This window comes from Petromyzon marinus, unplaced genomic scaffold (genome assembly GCF_048934315.1).
Source record: "Petromyzon marinus isolate PM22_M1 ecotype Great Lakes invasive population unplaced genomic scaffold, UKy_Petmar_22M1.pri1.0 PM_Scaffold_417, whole genome shotgun sequence".
In the NCBI taxonomy this organism is placed as follows: Eukaryota; Metazoa; Chordata; class Hyperoartia; order Petromyzontiformes; family Petromyzontidae; genus Petromyzon; species Petromyzon marinus.
In genome coordinates, this window is record NW_027423410.1 from 15,001 (window position 1) to 36,029 (window position 21,029).

At 47.7% G+C, this 21,029-nt stretch overlaps 1 protein-coding gene across 3 annotated transcripts in view; it reads right to left on the reverse strand.

The window, feature by feature from the left end:
* The window catches only part of LOC142923322 (bromodomain and WD repeat-containing protein 3-like), a 35,533-nt gene extending 14,994 nt beyond the window's left edge, over positions 1-20,539 (reverse strand). Inside the window, exons 1-5 of one of the 3 annotated variants that reach the window (XM_076064387.1) lie at positions 20,427-20,523; positions 20,198-20,248; positions 12,193-12,255; positions 3,740-3,798; positions 433-462 (exon numbers count right to left, since the gene is read on the reverse strand). In XM_076064387.1, coding sequence (XP_075920502.1) covers positions 433-462; positions 3,740-3,798; positions 12,193-12,232 — 129 coding nt within the window. In that variant the 5' untranslated portion in view covers positions 12,233-12,255; positions 20,198-20,248; positions 20,427-20,523. Of the gene's footprint in view, positions 1-432; positions 463-3,739; positions 3,799-12,192; positions 12,256-20,197 lie in introns of all 3 variants that reach the window. The other 2 variants (XM_076064388.1, XM_076064386.1) reach the window with 2 other exon arrangements.
* Between the last annotated feature and the right edge of the window lie 490 nt (positions 20,540-21,029).

Below are 21,029 nucleotides of genomic sequence, written 5' to 3' on the forward strand. Positions count from 1 at the left end.
ACACACACACGTACACACACATGTACACACACACACACGTACACACACACACACGTACACACACACACGTACACACACACACACACGTACACACACACACGTACACACACACGTACACACACACGTACACACACACACACGTACACACACACACGTACACACACACACGTACACACACACACACACATGCCTACACACACACACACGTACACACACACGTACACACACACACGTACACACACACATGTACACACACACGTACACACACACACGTACACACACACGTACACACGTACACACACACGTACACACACACACACGTACACACACACACGTACACACACACGTACACACACACACGTACACACACACACGTACACACACACACGTACACACACATGCCTACACACACACACGTACACACACACACACCTGATATTGTTCCATTTCTCGTGCCAGAACCTAGATGCAGAGAGGGAGTGAGGGGAGAGTGGGGAGATGAGAGAGAGAGAGGAGAGGTAAATCATTCTCTCACATATTCCGAGACATCTACAAGTCAACCCGCTGGACTATTCATTTCATGTGTATCACAGAGACCCACAGAGACACACAGAGACCCATAGAGACCCACAGAGACCCACACTCATAGAGACCCACAGAGACCCACAGAGACCCATAGAGACCCACAGAGACACACAGAGACCCACAGAGACACACAGAGACACACAGAGACCCACAGAGACACACAGAGACCTACAGAGACCTACAGAGACCCATACTCACAGAGACCCATAGAGACCCACAGAGACCCCGGATACCCATACTAATAAAGACCTACAGAGACCCATACTCAGAGACCTACAGAGACCTACAGAGACCTACAGAGACCCATACTAATAAAGACCCACAGAGACCCATACTCAGAGACCCACAGAGACGCACAGAGACCCATACTCATAGAGACCCACGGAGACCCACAGAGACCCATACTCATAGAGACCCACAGAGACCCATACTCATAGAGACCCACAGAGACCCACAGAGACCCACAGAGACCCACAGAGACCCACAGAGACCCACAGAGACTCACAGAGACTCACAGAGACCCATACTCACAGAGACCCACACTCATAGAGACCCACAGAAACCCACAGAGACTCACAGAGACCCATACTCATACAGACCCACAGAGACCCACAGAGACCCACACTCAGAGACCCATAGAGACCCACAGAGACACACAGAGACCCACAGAGACCCACAGAGACCCACAGAGACTCACAGAGACCCATAGAGACCCACAGAGACCCACAGAGACCCACAGAGACTCACAGAGACCCATAGAGACCCACAGGGACCCACAGAGACTCACAGAGACTCACAGAGACTCACAGAGACCCACAGAGACCCACAGAGACACACAGAGACCCACAGAGACCCACAGAGACCCATACTAATAGAGACCCACAGAGACCCATAGATACACACAGAGACCTACTGAGACCCATAGAGACCCACAGAGACCCATACTAATAGAGACCCATAGAATCCCATAGAGACCCACAGAGACCCACAGAGACCCATACTAATAAAAACCCACAGAGACCCACAGAAACCCATATTCAGAGACCTACAGAAACCCATACTCACAGAGACCCACAGAGACCCATAGAGACCCACAGAGACCCATACTCATAGAGATGCACAGAGACCCACTCATAGAGACCCACAGAGACCCACTCATAGAGACCCACAGAGACCCACAGAGACCCATAGAGACCCACAGAGACCCATAGAGACCCATAGAGACCCATAGAGACCCACAGAGACCCATAGAGACCCATACTCATAGAGACCCATACTCATAGAGACCCACAGAGACCCACAGAGACCCATAGAGACCCATAGAGACCCACAGAGACCCATAGAGACCCATACTCATGGAGACCCACAGAGACCCACAGACACCCACACTAAAACTAAACTCAGTATATATCAGCTGTAAAGCCCCACAGAGACCCATACTCATAGAGACCCACAGAGACCCATAGAGACCCATAGAGACCCACACTAAAACTAAACTCAGTATATGTGTATATCACCACGTGTCTGATGTCATCATCATCATTATCACGTGTCTGATGTCATCATCATCATAACGTGTCTGATATCATCATCATCACGTGTCTGATATCATCATCACCACGTGTCTGATGTCATCATCATCACGTGTCTGATGTCATCATCATCATCACCACCACGTGTCTGATGTCATCATCATTATCATCATCACGTGTCTGATGTCATCATCATTATCATCACCACGTGTCTGATGTCATCATCATTATCATCACCACGTGTCTGATGTCATCATCACCACGTGTCTGATGTCATCACCATCACGTGTCTGATGTCATCATCATCATCACCACCACGTGTCTGATGTAATCATCATTATTATCACCACGTGTCTGATGTCATCACCATCACGTGTCTGATGTCATCATCATCATCATCACCACCACGTGTCTGATATCATCACCACCACGTGTCTGATATCATCATCATCACGTGGCTGTAGTGTGAGAAGGCTGTAGTGTGAGGAGGCTGTAGTGTGAGGAGGCTGTAGGGTCAGGAGGCTGTAGTGTGAGGAGGCTGTAGTGTGAGGAGGCTGTAGTGTGAGGAGGCTGTAGTGTGAGGAGGGTGTAGTGTGAGGAGGCTGTAGTGTGAGGAGGCTGTAGTGTGAGGAGGCTGTAGTGTGAGGAGGCTGTAGGGTGAGGAGGGTGTAGTGTGAGGAGGCTGTAGGGTGAGGAGGGTGTAGTGTGAGGAGGCTGTAGTGTGAGGAGGCTGTAGTGTGAGGAGGCTGTAGTGTGAGGAGGCTGTAGTGTGAGGAGGCTGTAGTGTGAGGAGGCTGTAGTGTGAGGAGGTTGTAGTGTGAGGAGGCTGTAGTGTGAGGAGGCTGTAGTGTGAGGAGGGTGTAGGGTGAGGAGGGTGTAGTGTGAGGAGGCTGTAGTGTGAGGAGGCTGTAGTGTGAGGAGGTTGTAGTGTGAGGAGGCTGTAGTGTGAGGAGGCTGTAGGGTGTACAGTGTGTAGTGTGAGGAGGCTGTAGTGTGAGGAGGCTGTAGTGTGAGGAGGCTGTAGGGTGTACAGTGTGTAGTGTGAGGAGGCTGTAGTGTGAGGAGGCTGTAGTGTGAGGAGGCTGTAGTGTGAGGAGGCTGTAGTGTGAGGAGGCTGTAGTGTGAGGAGGCTGTAGTGTGAGGAGGCTGTAGTGTGAGGAGGCTGTAGTGTGAGGAGGCTGTAGTGTGAGGAGGCTGTAGTGTGAGGAGGCTGTAGTGTGAGGAGGCTGTAGTGTGAGGAGGCTGTAGGGTGAGGAGGGTGTAGGGTGTACAGTGTGTAGGGTGTACAGTGTGTAGGGTGTACAGTGTGTAGGGTGTACAGTGTGTAGGGTGTACAGTGTTGTAGGGTGTACAGTGTGTAGGGTGTACAGTGTTGTAGGGTGTACAGTGTGTAGGGTGTACAGTGTGTAGGGTGTACAGTGTGTAGGGTGTACAGTGTGTAGGGTGTACAGTGTGTAGGGTGTACAGTGTTGTAGGGTGTACAGTGTTGTAGGGTGTACAGTGTGTAGGGTGTACAGTGTTGTAGGGTGTACAGTGTGTAGGGTGTACAGTGTGTATTTTATGGCGTGTACAGTGCGTGGTCCGTGTACAGTGCGTGTACAGTGCGTGTACAGTGGACTCACGCGTGAGGCCTCCAGGCAGGGCCCGGCCGAGAGGAAACGGGAGATCAGAAAATACAACTCTGGGGAAAACAACAACAACAATAACTATCAACAACAATAACAACAACCACTATCAACAACAACAACTCTAGGGAAAACAACAACAATAACTCTAGGGAAAACAACAACAACAATAACAACCACTATCAACAATAACAATAACAACAACAACTCTAGGGAAAACAACAACAACAATAATAACTATTAACAACAATAACAACAACAACTCTCAACAACAACAACAACAATAACAACCACTATCAACAACAATAACTCTCAACAACTATTAACAACAACTCTCAACAACAACTCTAGGGAAAACAACAACAACAACAATAACAACTCTCAACAACAATAACAACAATAACAACAACAACAACTCTAGGGAAAACAACAACAACAACAATAACAACTCTCAACAACAATAACAACAATAACAACAACAACAACTCTAGGGAAAACAACAACAACAACAATAACAACTCTCAACAACAATAACAACAACAATAACAACAACAACAACTCTAGGGAAAACAACAACAACAACAATAACAACTCTCAACAACAATAACAACAACAATAACAACAACAACAACTCTAGGGAAAACAACAACAACAACAATAACAACTCTCAACAACAATAACAACAATAACAACAACAACAACAATAACAACTCTCAACAACAATAACAACAACAACAATAACAACAACAACAACTCTAGGGAAAACAACAACAACAACCACCACTATCAACAACAATAACAACAACAACAACAACTCTAGGGAAAACAACAACAACAACCACCACTATCAACAACAATAACAACAACAACAATAACAACAACTCTAGGGAAAACAACAACAACAACCACCACTATCAACAACAATAACAATAACAACAATAACAACAACTCTAGGGAAAACAACAACAACAACCACTATCAACAACAATAACAACAACAACAATAACAACAACTCTAGGGAAAACAACAACAACAACCACCACTATCAACAACAATAACAACAACAACAATAACAACAACTCTAGGGAAAACAACAACAACAACCACCACTATCAACAACAATAACAACAACAACAACAACTCTAGGGAAAACAACAACAACAACAACCACTATCAACAACAATAACAACAACAACAATAACAACAACTCTAGGGAAAACAACAACAACAACCACTATCAACAACAATAACAACAACAACAATAACAACAACTCTAGGGAAAACAACAACAACAACCACCACTATCAACAACAATAACAACAACAACAATAACAACAACTCTAGGGAAAACAACAACAACAACCACCACTATCAACAACAATAACAACAACAATAACAACAACTCTAGGGAAAACAACAACAACAACCACCACTATCAACAACAATAACAACAACAACAATAACAACAACTCTAGGGAAAACAACAACAACAACCACCACTATCAACAACAATAACAATAACAACAATAACAACAACTCTAGGGAAAACAACAACAACAACCACTATCAACAACAATAACAACAACAACAATAACAACAACTCTAGGGAAAACAACAACAACAACCACCACTATCAACAACAATAACAATAACAACAATAACAACAACTCTAGGGAAAACAACAACAACAACAACAACCACTATCAACAACAATAACAATAACAACAATAACAACAACTCTAGGGAAAACAACAACAACAACCACTATCAACAACAATAACAACAACAACAATAACAACAACTCTAGGGAAAACAACAACAACAACCACCACTATCAACAACAATAACAATAACAACAATAACAACAACTCTAGGGAAAACAACAACAACAACCACCACTATCAACAACAATAACAATAACAACAATAACAACAACTCTAGGGAAAACAACAACAACAACCACTATCAACAACAATAACAATAACTCTCAACAACAACAATAACAACTCTCAACAACAATAACAACAACAACTCTAGGGAAAACAACAACAACCACTATCAACAACAATAACAACAATAACAACAACAACTCTAGGGAAAACAACAACAATAACCACTATCAACAACAATAACAACAACAATAACAACAACAACAATAACAACAACAATAACAACTCTAGGGAAAACAACAACAACAACTCTCAACAACAACTATTAACAACAACTCTCAACAACAACAACTCTGGGGAAAACAACAACAACAACCACTATCAACAACAACAACAACTATTAACAACAACTCTGGGGAAAACAACAACAATAACAACAACCACAACTACAACTCTCAACAACCACAACAACCACAACAACAACCACAACAACAACCACTCTTAACAACCACAACAACAACCACAATAACAACCACAACAACTCTCAACAACCACAACAACAACCACAACAACCACAACAACTCTCAACAACCACAACAACAACCACTCTTAACAACAACCACAACCACAATAACAACCACAACAACTCTTAACAACCACAACAACAACCACAACAACCACAACAACTCTCAACAACCACAACAACAACCACCACAACAACAATAACTCTCAACAACCACTATTAACAACCACAACAACCACTATTAACAACAACCACTATTAACAACCACAACAATGACTACCACAACCACTACAACAACCACCACAACAACAACCACAACAACAACAATAACTCTCAACAACCACAACCACTATTAACAACCACAACAACAACCACTATTAACCACAACAACTACAACAACCACTACAACAACCACAACAACAACCACTATTAACAACCACAACAACAACCACTATTAACCACAACAACCACAACCACTATTAACCACAACCACAACAACCACTATTAACTACAACAACAACCACTATTAACCACAACAACCACAACAACCACTATTAACCACAACAACAACCACTATTAAACATAATCACCACAATAACCACAACTACTATTACCACACACATACCACAACTGATGGTACGGATGATGGTGGTGATGGTAGTGATGATACTGATGGTGGTGGTGATGATGATGATGGTGGTGGTGGTGATGATACTGATGGTGATGATGATACTGATGATGGTAGTGATGATGATGGTGATGATGGTAGTGATGATACTGATGCTGGTAGTGATGATGATGATGGTAGTGATGATACTGATGGTGATGATGATACTGATGGTAGTGATGATGGTGGTGGTTGCAATGATGGTAGTGATGATACTGATAATGGTAGTGATGGTGATGATGGTAGTGATGGTGGTAGTGATGGTGATGATGGTAGTGATGGTGATGTTGGTAGTGATGATGGGAGTGATGGTAGTGATGGTGATGTTGGTAGTGATGATGGTAGTGATGGTGATGGTAGTGATGGTAGTGATGATGCTGGTGATGGTAGTGATGGTGATGGTAGTGATGGTGATGGTAGTGATGGTAGTGATGGTGATGGTAGTGATGGTGATGGTAGTGATGGTGATGGTAGTGATGATGATGGTGGTGATGGTAGTGATGGTGATGGTTGTGATGGTGATGATGGTGGTGATGGTGATGATGGTGGTGGTGATGGTAGTGATGATGGTAGTGATGGTGATGGTAGTGATGGTAGTGATGGTGATGGTAGTGATGGTAGTGATGGTGATGATGGTGATGGTAGTGATGGTGATGGTAGTGATGATGGTGATGGTAGTGATGAGGATGGTGATGGGTGATGGTGGTGATGGTGATGATGGTGATGGTAGTGATGGTGATGGTAGTGATGATGGTGATGATGGTGATGGTAGTGATGATGATGGTGATGGTAGTGATGGTAGTGATGGTGATGGTAGGATGGTAGTGATGGTGATGGTAGTGATGGTGATGGTGGTGATGGTAGTGATGGTGATGATGATGGTGATGATGATGGTGGTGATGATGGTAGTGATGGTGATGAGGTGGTGATGGTGGTGATGGTGATGATGATGGGTACTGATGGTGATGGTGGTGATGATGGTGATGGGTAGTGATGATGGTGATGGTGTAGTGATGGTAGTGATGGTGATGGTAGTGATGATGGTGATGGTAGTGATGATGGTGATGGTAGTGATGGTGATGATGGTGGTGATGGTGATGGTAGTGATGGTGATGATGATGGTGATGATGGTGATGGTAGTGATGGTGATGATGGTGGTGATGGTGGTGATGGTAGTGATGGTGATTATGGTGGTGATGGTGATGATGGTGGTGATGGTGATGGTACTGATGGTGATGGTAGTGATAGTGATGATGGTGATGATGGTGGTGATGATGATGATGGTGGTGATGGTGATGATGGTGGTGATGATGGTGATGGTAGTGATGGTGATGGTACTGATGGTGATGGTAGTGATGGTGATGGTACTGATGGTGATGGTAGTGATGGTGGTGATGGTAGTGATGGTAGTGATGGTGATGGTACTGATGGTGATGGTAGTGATGGTGGTGATGGTAGTGATGGTAGTGATGGTGATGGTACTGATGGTGATGGTAGTGATGGTGATGGTAGTGATGGTGATGATGGTAGTGATGATGGTGATGATGATGATGATGGTAGTGATGATGGTGATGATGGTGATGATGGTGGTGATGGTGATGATGGTGATGATGGTAGTGATGGTGATGATGGTGGTGATGGTGATGATGATGGTACTGATGGTGATGGTGGTGATGATGGTGATGATGATGATGATGGTAGTGATGATGGTGATGATGGTGGTGATGGTAGTGATGGTGATGGTACTGATGGTGATGGTAGTGATGGTGGTGATGGTAGTGATGGTAGTGATGGTGATGGTACTGATGGTGATGGTAGTGATGGTGATGGTAGTGATGGTAGTGATGGTGATGATGGTAGTGATGATGGTGATGATGATGATGGTAGTGATGATGGTGATGATGGTGATGATGGTGGTGATGGTGATGATGGTGATGATGGTAGTGATGGTGATGATGGTGGTGATGGTGGTGATGGTGATGATGATGGTACTGATGGTGATGGTGGTGATGATGGTGATGATGGTGGTGATGATGATGATGGTAGTGATGATGGTGATGATGGTGGTGATGGTAGTGATGGTAGTGATGGTGATGGTACTGATGGTGATGGTAGTGATGGTGGTGATGGTAGTGATGGTGATGGTACTGATGGTGATGGTAGTGATGGTGATGGTAGTGATGGTAGTGATGGTGATGATGGTAGTGATGATGGTGATGATGATGATGGTAGTGATGATGGTGATGATGGTGATGATGATGGTGATGGTGATGATGGTGGTGATGGTAGTGATGGTGATGATGGTGATGATGATGGTACTGATGGTGATGGTAGTGATGGTAGTGATGGTGGTGATGGTAGTGATGGTGGTGATGGTAGTGATGGTAGTGATGGTAGTGATGGTGGTGATGGTGGTGATGGTGGTGATGGTGGTGATGGTAGTGATGGTGGTGATGGTAGTGATGGTAGTGATGGTAGTGATGGTGGTGATGGTGGTGATGGTAGTGATGGTGGTGATGGTAGTGATGTGGTGATGGTAGTGATGGTGGTGATGGTAGTGATGGTGGTGATGGTAGTGATGGTGGTGATGGTAGTGATGGTGATGATGGTGGTGATGGTGGTGATGGTAGTGATGGTGGTGATGGTAGTGATGGTAGTGATGGTAGTGATGGTGGTGATGGTAGTGATAGTGATGATGGTGATGATGATGGTGGTGATGGTAGTGATGGTAGTGATGGTGATGATGGTGGTGATGGTGGTGATGGTAGTGATGGTGGTGATGGTAGTGATGGTGGTGATGGTAGTGATGGTAGTGATGGTGATGATGGTAGTGATGGTGATGATGGTGATGATGATGGTGGTGATGGTAGTGATGGTAGTGATGGTGGTGATGGTGATGGTGGTGATGGTAGTGATGGTGGTGATGGTAGTGATGGTGGTGATGGTGGTGATGGTGGTGATGGTGATGATGATGGTGGTGATGATGATGATGGTAGTGATGGTGATGATGATGATGGTGGTGATGATGGTGATGGTAGTGATGGTGATGATGATGATGGTGATGATGATGATGGTGGTGATGATGATGATGATGGTGGTGATGGTGATGGTAGTGATGGTGATGATGATGGTGATGGTAGTGATGGTAGTGATGGTGATGATGGTGGTGATGGTAGTGATGGTAGTGATGGTGGTGATGGTGATGGTGGTGATGGTAGTGATGGTGGTGATGGTAGTGATGGTGGTGATGGTGGTGATGGTGGTGATGGTGATGATGATGGTGGTGATGATGATGATGGTAGTGATGGTGATGATGATGATGGTGGTGATGATGGTGATGGTAGTGATGGTGATGATGATGATGGTGATGATGATGATGGTGGTGATGATGATGATGATGGTGGTGATGGTGATGGTAGTGATGGTGATGATGATGGTGATGGTAGTGATGGTAGTGATGGTGATGATGGTGATGATGGTACTGATGGTGATGGTAGTGATGGTGATGGAGTGATGATGGTGATGATGGTAGTGATGGTGATGGTAGTGATGGTAGTGATGGTGATGATGGTGATGATGGTACTGATGGTAGTGGTAGTGATGGTGATGGAGTGATGATGGTGATGATGGTAGTGATGGTAGTGATGGTGATGATGGTGATGATGATGATGGTGGTGATGGTGATGATGGTAGTGATGGTAGTGATGGTAATGATGTTGATGATGATGGCAGTGATGGTAGTGATAGTGATGATGGTGATGATGGTACTGATGGTAGTGGTAGTGATGGTGATGGAGTGATGATGGTGATGATGGTAGTGATGGTAGTGATGGTGATGATGATGGTAGTGATGGTGATGGTAGTGATGATGGTGATGATGGTGATGGTAGTGATGATGATGGTAGTGATGATGATGGTAATGATGGTAGTGATGGTGATGATGGTAGTGATGGTGATGATGGTGATGATGATGGTGATGATGATGGTACTGATGGTGATGGTGGTGATGGTAGTGATGGTAGTGATGATGGTGATGGTAGTGATGATGATGGTAGTGATGGTACTGATGGTGATGGTGGTGATGATGATGATGGTGGTGATGGTGGTGATGGTGATGATGATGGTGATGATGATGGTGATGATGATGGTGATGATGATGGTGATGATGGTGGTGATGGTGGTGATGGTAGTGATGGTAGTGATGGTGATGATGGTGATGATGGTGGTGATGGTGATGATGGTAGTGATGGTGATGATGGTAGTGATGGTAGTGATGGTGATGATGGTAGTGATGGTGGTGATGATGATGATGGTAGTGATGGTGATGATGGTGGTGATGGTGATGATGGTGGTGATGGTGATGATGGTAGTGATGGTGATGATGGTAGTGATGGTAGTGATGGTAGTGATGGTGATGATGGTAGTGATGGTGGTGATGATGATGATGGTGGTGATGGTGATGATGGTGGTGATGGTGATGATGGTGATGATGGTAGTGATGGTGATGATGGTGGTGATGGTAGTGATGGTGATGATGGTAGTGATGGTGGTGATGGTGGTGATGATGATGGTGATGATGATGGTGGTGATGGTAGTGATGGTGGTGATGGTGATGATGGTAGTGATGGTGATGATGGTGGTGATGGTAGTGATGGTGATGATGGTAGTGATGGTGGTGATGGTGGTGATGATGATGATGATGGTGATGATGATGGTGGTGATGGTGATGATGGTAGTGATGGTGGTGATGGTGGTGATGATGATGATGATGGTAGTGATGATGGTGGTGATGGTGGTGATGATGGTGATGATGATGATGGTAGTGATGGTGATGGTACCGATGGTGATGGTAGTGATGATGATGGTAATGATGGTAGTGATGGTGATGATGGTAGTGATGGTGATGATGGTGATGATGATGGTGATGATGATGGTACTGATTGTGATGGTGGTGATGGTAGTGATGGTAGTGATGATGGTGATGGTGGTGATGATGATGATGGTGGTGATGGTGGTGATGGTGATGATGATGGTGATGATGATGGTAGTGATGGTGATGATGATGGTGATGATGATGGTAGTGATGATGGTAGTGATGGTGGTGATGATGGTGATGGTGGTGATGATGATGATGGTGGTGATGGTGGTGATGGTGATGATGATGGTGATGATGATGGTGATGATGATGGTACTGATTGTGATGGTGGTGATGGTAGTGATGGTAGTGATGATGGTGATGGTGGTGATGATGATGATGGTGGTGATGGTGGTGATGGTGATGATGATGGTGATGATGATGGTAGTGATGGTGATGATGATGGTGATGATGATGGTAGTGATGATGGTAGTGATGGTGGTGATGGTGCTTTACCTGACTCCACACGGCCCACGTGATGTTTCTGTCCCGACATCTTCAGCCCACAATCTTCCACACCTACACAGAGACAAAATCACTCACCACTCACTCACCACTCACACTCACCACTCACTCACCACTCACTCACTCACTCACTCACACTCACCACTCACTCACCACTCACTCACCACTCACTCACCATCACTCACTCACCACTCACACTCACCACTCACACTCACCACTCACTCACCACTCACTCACCACTCACACTCACTCACTCACCACTCACTCACCACTCACACTCACCACTCACTCACTCACCACTCACTCACCACTCACACTCACTCACTCACCACTCACTCACCACTCACACTCACCACTCACTCACTCACCACTCACTCACCACTCACACTCACCACTCACTCACACTCACCACTCATTCACCACTCATTCACCACTCACACTCACCACTCACTCACTCACACCCACCACTCACTCACCACTCACTCACCACTCACTCACCACTCACTCTCACCACTCACACTCACCACTCACTCACCACTCACTCACCACTCACACTCACCACTCACTCACTACTGACTCACCACTCACTCACCACTCACTCACCACTCACTCTCACCACTCACACTCACCACTCACTCACCACTCACACTCACCACTCACACTCACCACTCACTCACTCACCACTCACACTCACCACTCACACTCACCACTCAATCACCCACTCATCACTCACACTCACCACTCACTCACTCACTACTCACTCACTCACCACTCACACTCACCACTCACTCACCCACTCATCACTCACTCACCACTCACTCACCACTCACCACTTACACACTCACCACTCACACACTCACCACTCACACTCACCACTCACTCACCACTCACACTCACTCACTCACCACTCACTCACCACTCACTCACTCACCACTCACACTCACCACTCACCACTCACTCACCACTCACTCACCACTCACACTCACCACTCACTCACCACTCACCACTCACTCACAACTCACTCACCACTCACACTCACTCACTCACCACTCACTCACTCACCACTCACTCACTCACTCACCACTCACACTCACCACTCACACTCACTCACTCACCACTCACTCACCACTCACACTCACTCACTCACCACTCACTCACCACTCACTCACTCACCACTCACACTCACCACTCACCACTCACTCACCACTCACTCACCACTCACTCACTCACCACTCACACTCACTCACTCACCACTCACTCACCACTCACACTCGCCACTCACACTCACTCACTCACCACTCACTCACCACTCACTCACTCACCACTCACACTCACCACTCACCACTCACTCACCACTCACACTCACCACTCACTCACCACTCACCCTCACCACTCACTCACCCACCACTCACACTCATCACTCACTCACTCACCACTCACTCACTCACCACTCACACTCACCACTCACACTCACTCACTCACCACTCACTCACCACTCACCACTCACACTCACTCACTCACCACTCACTCACCACTCACTCACTCACCACTCACACTCACCACTCACTCACCACTCACACTCACCACTCACTCACCACTCACCCTCACCACTCACTCACCCACCACTCACACTCACCACTCACTCACTCACAACTCACTCACCACTCACACTCACTCACTCACCACTCACTCTCCACTCACACTCACCACTCTCTCACCACACACACACACACACAGAGACTCACCACACACAGACACACAGACTCACCACTGAGACTCACCACACACAGAGACTCACCACACACACAGAGACTCACCACACACACAGAGACTCACCACACACACAGAGACTCACCACACACAGAGACTCACCACACACAGAGACTCACCACACACACACACAGAGACTCACCACACACACACAGACACTCACCACTGAGACTCACCACACACACAGAGACTTACCACACACACAGAGACTCACCACACACAGAGACTCACCACACACACACAGAGACTCACCACACACACACAGAGACTCACCACACACAGAGACTCACCACACACACACAGAGACTCACCACACACAGAGACTCACCACACACACAGAGACTCACCACACACACAGAGACTCACCACTGAGACTCACCACACACAGAGACTCACCACACACACAGAGACTTACCACACACACAGAGACTCACCACACACACAGAGACTCACCACACACACAGAGACTCACCACACACAGAGACTCACCACACACAGAGACTCACCACACACAGAGACTCACCACACACACACAGAGACTCACCACACACACACAGAGACTCACCACACACACACAGAGACTCACCACACACACAGAGACTCACCACACACACAGAGACTCACCACACACACAGAGACTCACCACACAGAGACTCACCACACACACAGAGACTCACCACACACAGAGACTCACCACACACACAGAGACTCACCACACACACAGAGACTCACCACACACACAGAGACTCACCACACACACAGAGACTCACCACACAGAGACTCACCACACACACAGAGACTCACCACACACAGAGACTCACCACACACACAGAGACTCACCACACACACACAGAGACTCACCACACACAGAGACTCACCACACACACAGAGACTCACCACACACAGAGACTCACCACTCACTCACCACTCACTCACTCACCACTCACTCAGTCACCACTCACTCACCACTCACTCACCACTCACACTCACCACTCACACTCACTCACCACTCACACTCATCACTCACACCTCACTCACTCACCACACAGAGACTCACCACACACAGAGACTCACCACACACACAGAGACTCACCACACACACAGAGACTCACCACACACACAGAGACTCACCACACACACAGAGACTCACCACACAGAGACTCACCACACACACAGAGACTCACCACACACACAGAGACTCACCACACACACAGAGACTCACCACACAGAGACTCACCACACACACAGAGACTCACCACACACACAGAGACTCACCACACACACAGAGACTCACCACACACAGAGACTCACCACATACAGAGACTCACCACACACACAGAGACTCACCACTCACTCACCACTCACTCACTCACCACTCACACTCACCACTCACTCAGTCACCACTCACTCACCACTCACTCACCACTCACACTCACCACTCACACTCACTCACACTCACCACTCACACTCACCACTCACTCAGTCACCACTCACTCACCACTCACTCACCACTCACACTCACCACTCACACTCACTCACCACTCACACTCACCACTCACTCAGTCACCACTCACTCACCACTCACTCACCACTCACACTCACTCACACTCACCACTCACACTCATCACTCACACCTCACTCACTCACCACACAGAGACTCACCACACACACAGAGACTCACCACACACAGAGACTCACCACACACACAGAGACTCACCACACACACACAGACTCACCACACACACAGAGACTCACCACACACACAGAGACTCACCACACACACAGAGACTCACCACATACAGAGACTCACCACACACACAGAGACTCACCACACACAGAGACTCACCACACACACAGAGACTCACCACACACAGAGACTCACCACACACACAGAGACTCACCACACACACACACAGAGACTCACCACACACACAGAGACTCACCACACAGAGACTCACCACACACACAGAGACTCACCACACACAGAGACTCACCACACACACAGAGACTCACCACACACAGAGACTCACCACTCACTCACCACTCACTCACTCACCACTCACACTCACCACTCACTCAGTCACCACTCACTCACCACTCACTCACCACTCACACTCACCACTCACACTCATCACTCACTCACTCACCACACAGAGACTCACCACACACACAGAGACTCACCACACACACACACAGAGACTCACCACACACAGAGACTCACCACACACACAGAGACTCACCACACACACAGAGACTCACCACACACACAGAGACTCACCACACACACAGAGACTCACCACACACAGAGACTCACCACTCACTCACCACTCACTCACTCACCACTCACACTCACCACTCACACTCACTCACCACTCACACTCACCACTCACTCACTCACCACTCACACTCACCACTCACACTCATCACTCACACCTCACTCACTCACCACACAGAGACTCACCACACACAGAGACTCACCACACAGTGGTGGTGGCTGAGTGGTGGTGGTAGTGGCTGAGTGGTGGTGGTGGTGATGGCTAAGTGGTGGTGATGGTGGTGGTGATGGTTAAGTGGTGGTGGTGGTGATGGTGGTGATGGCTGAGTAGTGGTGGTGATGGCTAAGTGGTGGTGGCTAAGTGGTGGTGGTTGAGTGGTGGTGGTGGCTGAGTGGTGGTGGTTGAGTGTGGTGGCTGAGTGGTGGTGGTGGCTGAGTGGTGGTGGTTGAGTGTGGTGGCTGAGTGGTGGTGGTGGTGGCTGAGTGGTGGTGGTGGTGGCTGAGTGGTGGTGGCGGTTGTTGAGTGGTGGTGGTTGAGTGTGGTGGCTGAGTGGTGGTGGTTGAGTGGTGGTGGTGGTTGTTGAGTGGTGGTGGTTGTTGAGTGGTGGTGGCTGAGTGGTGGTGGTTGTTGAGTGGTGGTGGTGGTGGCTGAATGGTGGTGGTTGAGTGGTGGTGGTGGTGGTGGTGGTTGTTGAGTGGTGGTGGTTGTTGAGTGGTGGTGGTTGAGTGGTGGTGGTGGCTGAGTGGTGGTGGTGGCTGAGTGGTTGTGGTTGTTGAGTGGTTGTGGTGGTTGTTGTTGAGTGCAGCAGCGTAGCGCTCAGCACTGCACCACCACTCCCCACAACCACCACCTTAACCACAACCACAACAACCACCTTAACCACAACCACCTTAACCACACTACCACAACCACCATCATCACCACCACAACCTTCACCACCACAACCACCACTTTAATCACAACCACAACAACCACCTTAACCACAACCACCTTAACCACACTACCACAACCACCATCATCACCACCACAACCTTCACCACCACAACCACCACTTTAATCACAACCACAACAACCACCTTAACCACAACCACCTTAACCACACTACCACAACCACCATCATCACCACCACCACAACCTTCACCACCACAACCACCACTTTAATCACAACCACAACAACCACCTTAACCACAACCACCTTAAACACACTACCACAACCACCATCATCACCACCACAACCTTCACCACCACAACCACCACTTTAACCACAACCACAACAACCACCTTAACCACAACCACCTTAACCACACTACCACAACCACCACAACCTTCACCACCACAACCTTCACCACCACAACCACCACTTTAATCACAACCACAACAACCACTTTAACCACAACCACCTTAACCACACTACCACAACCACCATCATCACCACCACAACCTTCACCACCACAACCACCACTTTAATCACAACCACAACAACCACCTTAACCACAACCACCTTAACCACACTACCACAACCACCATCATCACCACCACAACCTTCACCACCACAACCACCACTTTAATCACAACCACAACAACCACCTTAACCACAACCACCTTAACCACACTACCACAACCACCATCATCACCACTACAACCTTCACCACCACAACCACCACTTTAATCACAACCACAACAACCACCTTAACCACAACCACCTTAACCACACTACCACAACCACCATCATCACCACCACAACCTTCACCACCACAACCACCACTTTAATCACAACCACAGCAACCACCTTAACCACAACCACCTTAACCACACTACCACAACCACCATCATCACCACCACAACCTTCACCACCACAACCACCACTTTAATCACAACCACAGCAACCACCTTAACCACAACCACCTTAACCACACTACCACAACCACCATCATCACCACCACAACCTTCACCACCACAACCACCACTTTAATCACAACCACAACAACCACCTTAACCACAACCACCTTAACCACACTACCACAACCACCATCATCACCACCACAACCTTCACCACCACAACCACCACTTTAATCACAACCACAACAACCACCTTAACCACAACCACCTTAAACACACTACCACAACCACCATCATCACCACCACAACCTTCACCACCACAACCACCACTTTAACCACAACCACAACAACCACCTTAACCACAACCACCTTAACCACACTACCACAACCACCACAACCTTCACCACCACAACCTTCACCACCACAACCACCACTTTAATCACAACCACAACAACCACTTTAACCACAACCACCTTAACCACACTACCACAACCACCATCATCACCACCACAACCTTCACCACCACAACCACCACTTTAATCACAACCACAACAACCACCTTAACCACAACCACCTTAACCACACTACCACAACCACCATCATCACCACCACAACCTTCACCACCACAACCACCACTTTAATCACAACCACAACAACCACCTTAACCACAACCACCTTAACCACACTACCACAACCACCATCATCACCACCACAACCTTCACCACCACAACCACCACTTTAATCACAACCACAACAACCACCTTAACCACAACCACCTTAACCACACTACCACAACCACCATCATCACCACCACAACCTTCACCACCACAACCACCACTTTAATCACAACCACAACAACCACCTTAACCACAACCACCTTAACCACACTACCACAACCACCATCACCACCACAACCTTCACCACCACAACCACCACTTTAATCACAACCACAGCAACCACCTTAACCACAACCACCTTAACCACACTACCACAACCACCATCATCACCACCACAACCTTCACCACCACAACCACCACTTTAATCACAACCACAGCAACCACCTTAACCACAACCACCTTAACCACACTACCACAACCACCATCATCACCACCACAACCTTCACCACCACAACCACCACTTTAATCACAACCACAACAACCACCTTAACCACAACCACCTTAACCACACTATCACAACCACCATCACCACCTCAACAACCGTCACCATCACAACCACCACAACCTTCACCACCACAACCTTCACCACCACAGCCTTCACCACAACTGTCACCACCACAACCTTCACCACCACAACCTTCACCACAACCACCACCACAACCTTCACCACCACAACTACCACCACAACCTTCACCAAAACCACCACCACAACCTTCACCGCCACAACCTTCACCACCACAACCACCACCACAACCTTCACCACCACAACCTTCACCACCACAACCTTCACCACAACCACCACCACAACCTTCACCATCACAACCACCACCACAACCTTCACCAAAACCACCACCACAACCTTCACCGCCACAACCTTCACCACAACCACCACCACAACCTTCACCGCCACAACCTTCACCACCACAACCACCACCACAACCTTCACCACAACTGTCCCCACCACAACCTTCACCACCACATTAACCACCACAACCTTCACCACAACCTTCACCACCACAACCACCACAACCGTCACCACCACAACCTTCACCACAACTGTCACTACCACAACCTTCACCACTACAACCACCACCGTCACCGTCACGATCACAACAACCACCGTCACCACAACCACCACAACTACAACAACCACAACGACCGACACCACCACAACCACCACAACTACAACCACCACCATCACCACCACCATAACAACCACCACAACCATCACCACCACAACAACCACCACCACAACGACCGACATCACCACAACAACCACAACCACCACAACAACCACCACCACAACAACCACCACAACCACCACAACAACCACCACCACAACCACCACCACAACCTTCACCACCACCACCACAGCCTTCACCACCACAGCCTTCACCACAACCACCACAACAACAACCACCACAACAACTTTACCTAGAGGAGAGACGAAGGCGAACGCGAGACCCTCAGAGCAGACCGGTTCGGCTAAACACAATTTTTTTTTACATTTAAAAAAATATTTTTTTAACTCACAAACAAAACAAACAGTCCCGGAGTTAATTTCGGAGTCCTCGGTTATGAAGTAAGTTGTTTATATTTATTTATCTTTCAACAAAGAAACATTTCGTGTTGAAATGTTTCAATGGATTCGGCTTTTTTTTACCTCAGGGGACCGCCGAAGCCTTTCCGACCTAGGCCTCGACCGCTTCACTCCCTCCTGTCAAAGCCGTGGGGTAGTGGGGGGGGATTGTCGCGTATCCATCCGCGTAGATAGAAAAGTAGTCCCCCCTCTTCCGCCTCCCCCCCCCACAGATGACAGAAAGTAGTTCCGGCACGCTCATGGCGGAGGGGTTTCTCTTTTTGCGTCGAGAATCGCCCCCCGCCGCCCCGCGCCAAAAAAAGTAGTTCCCCACCTTTTTCACTCATTCGAGGTAAAGGTGCAGCCCTGCAAGTGCCTGTTCACAACGCTGCCGGCGTAGGGTTTTCTCTAAAGTAGTTCGCCGCCCTCTCCTCCCCAACCTCACAGGAAAAAATAGTTCGTGAAAAAAGAAGTTCCCACCTCTTCACTCATTCGAGGTAAAGGTGCAGCCCTGCAAGTGCCTGTTCACAACGCTGCCGGCGTAGGGTTTTCTCTAAAGTAGTTCGCCGCCCTCTCCTCCCCAACCTCACAGGAAAAAATAGTTCGTGAAAAAAGTAGTTCCCACCTCTTCACTCATTCGAGGTAAAGGTGCAGCCCTGCAAGTGCCTGTTCACAACGCTGCCGGCG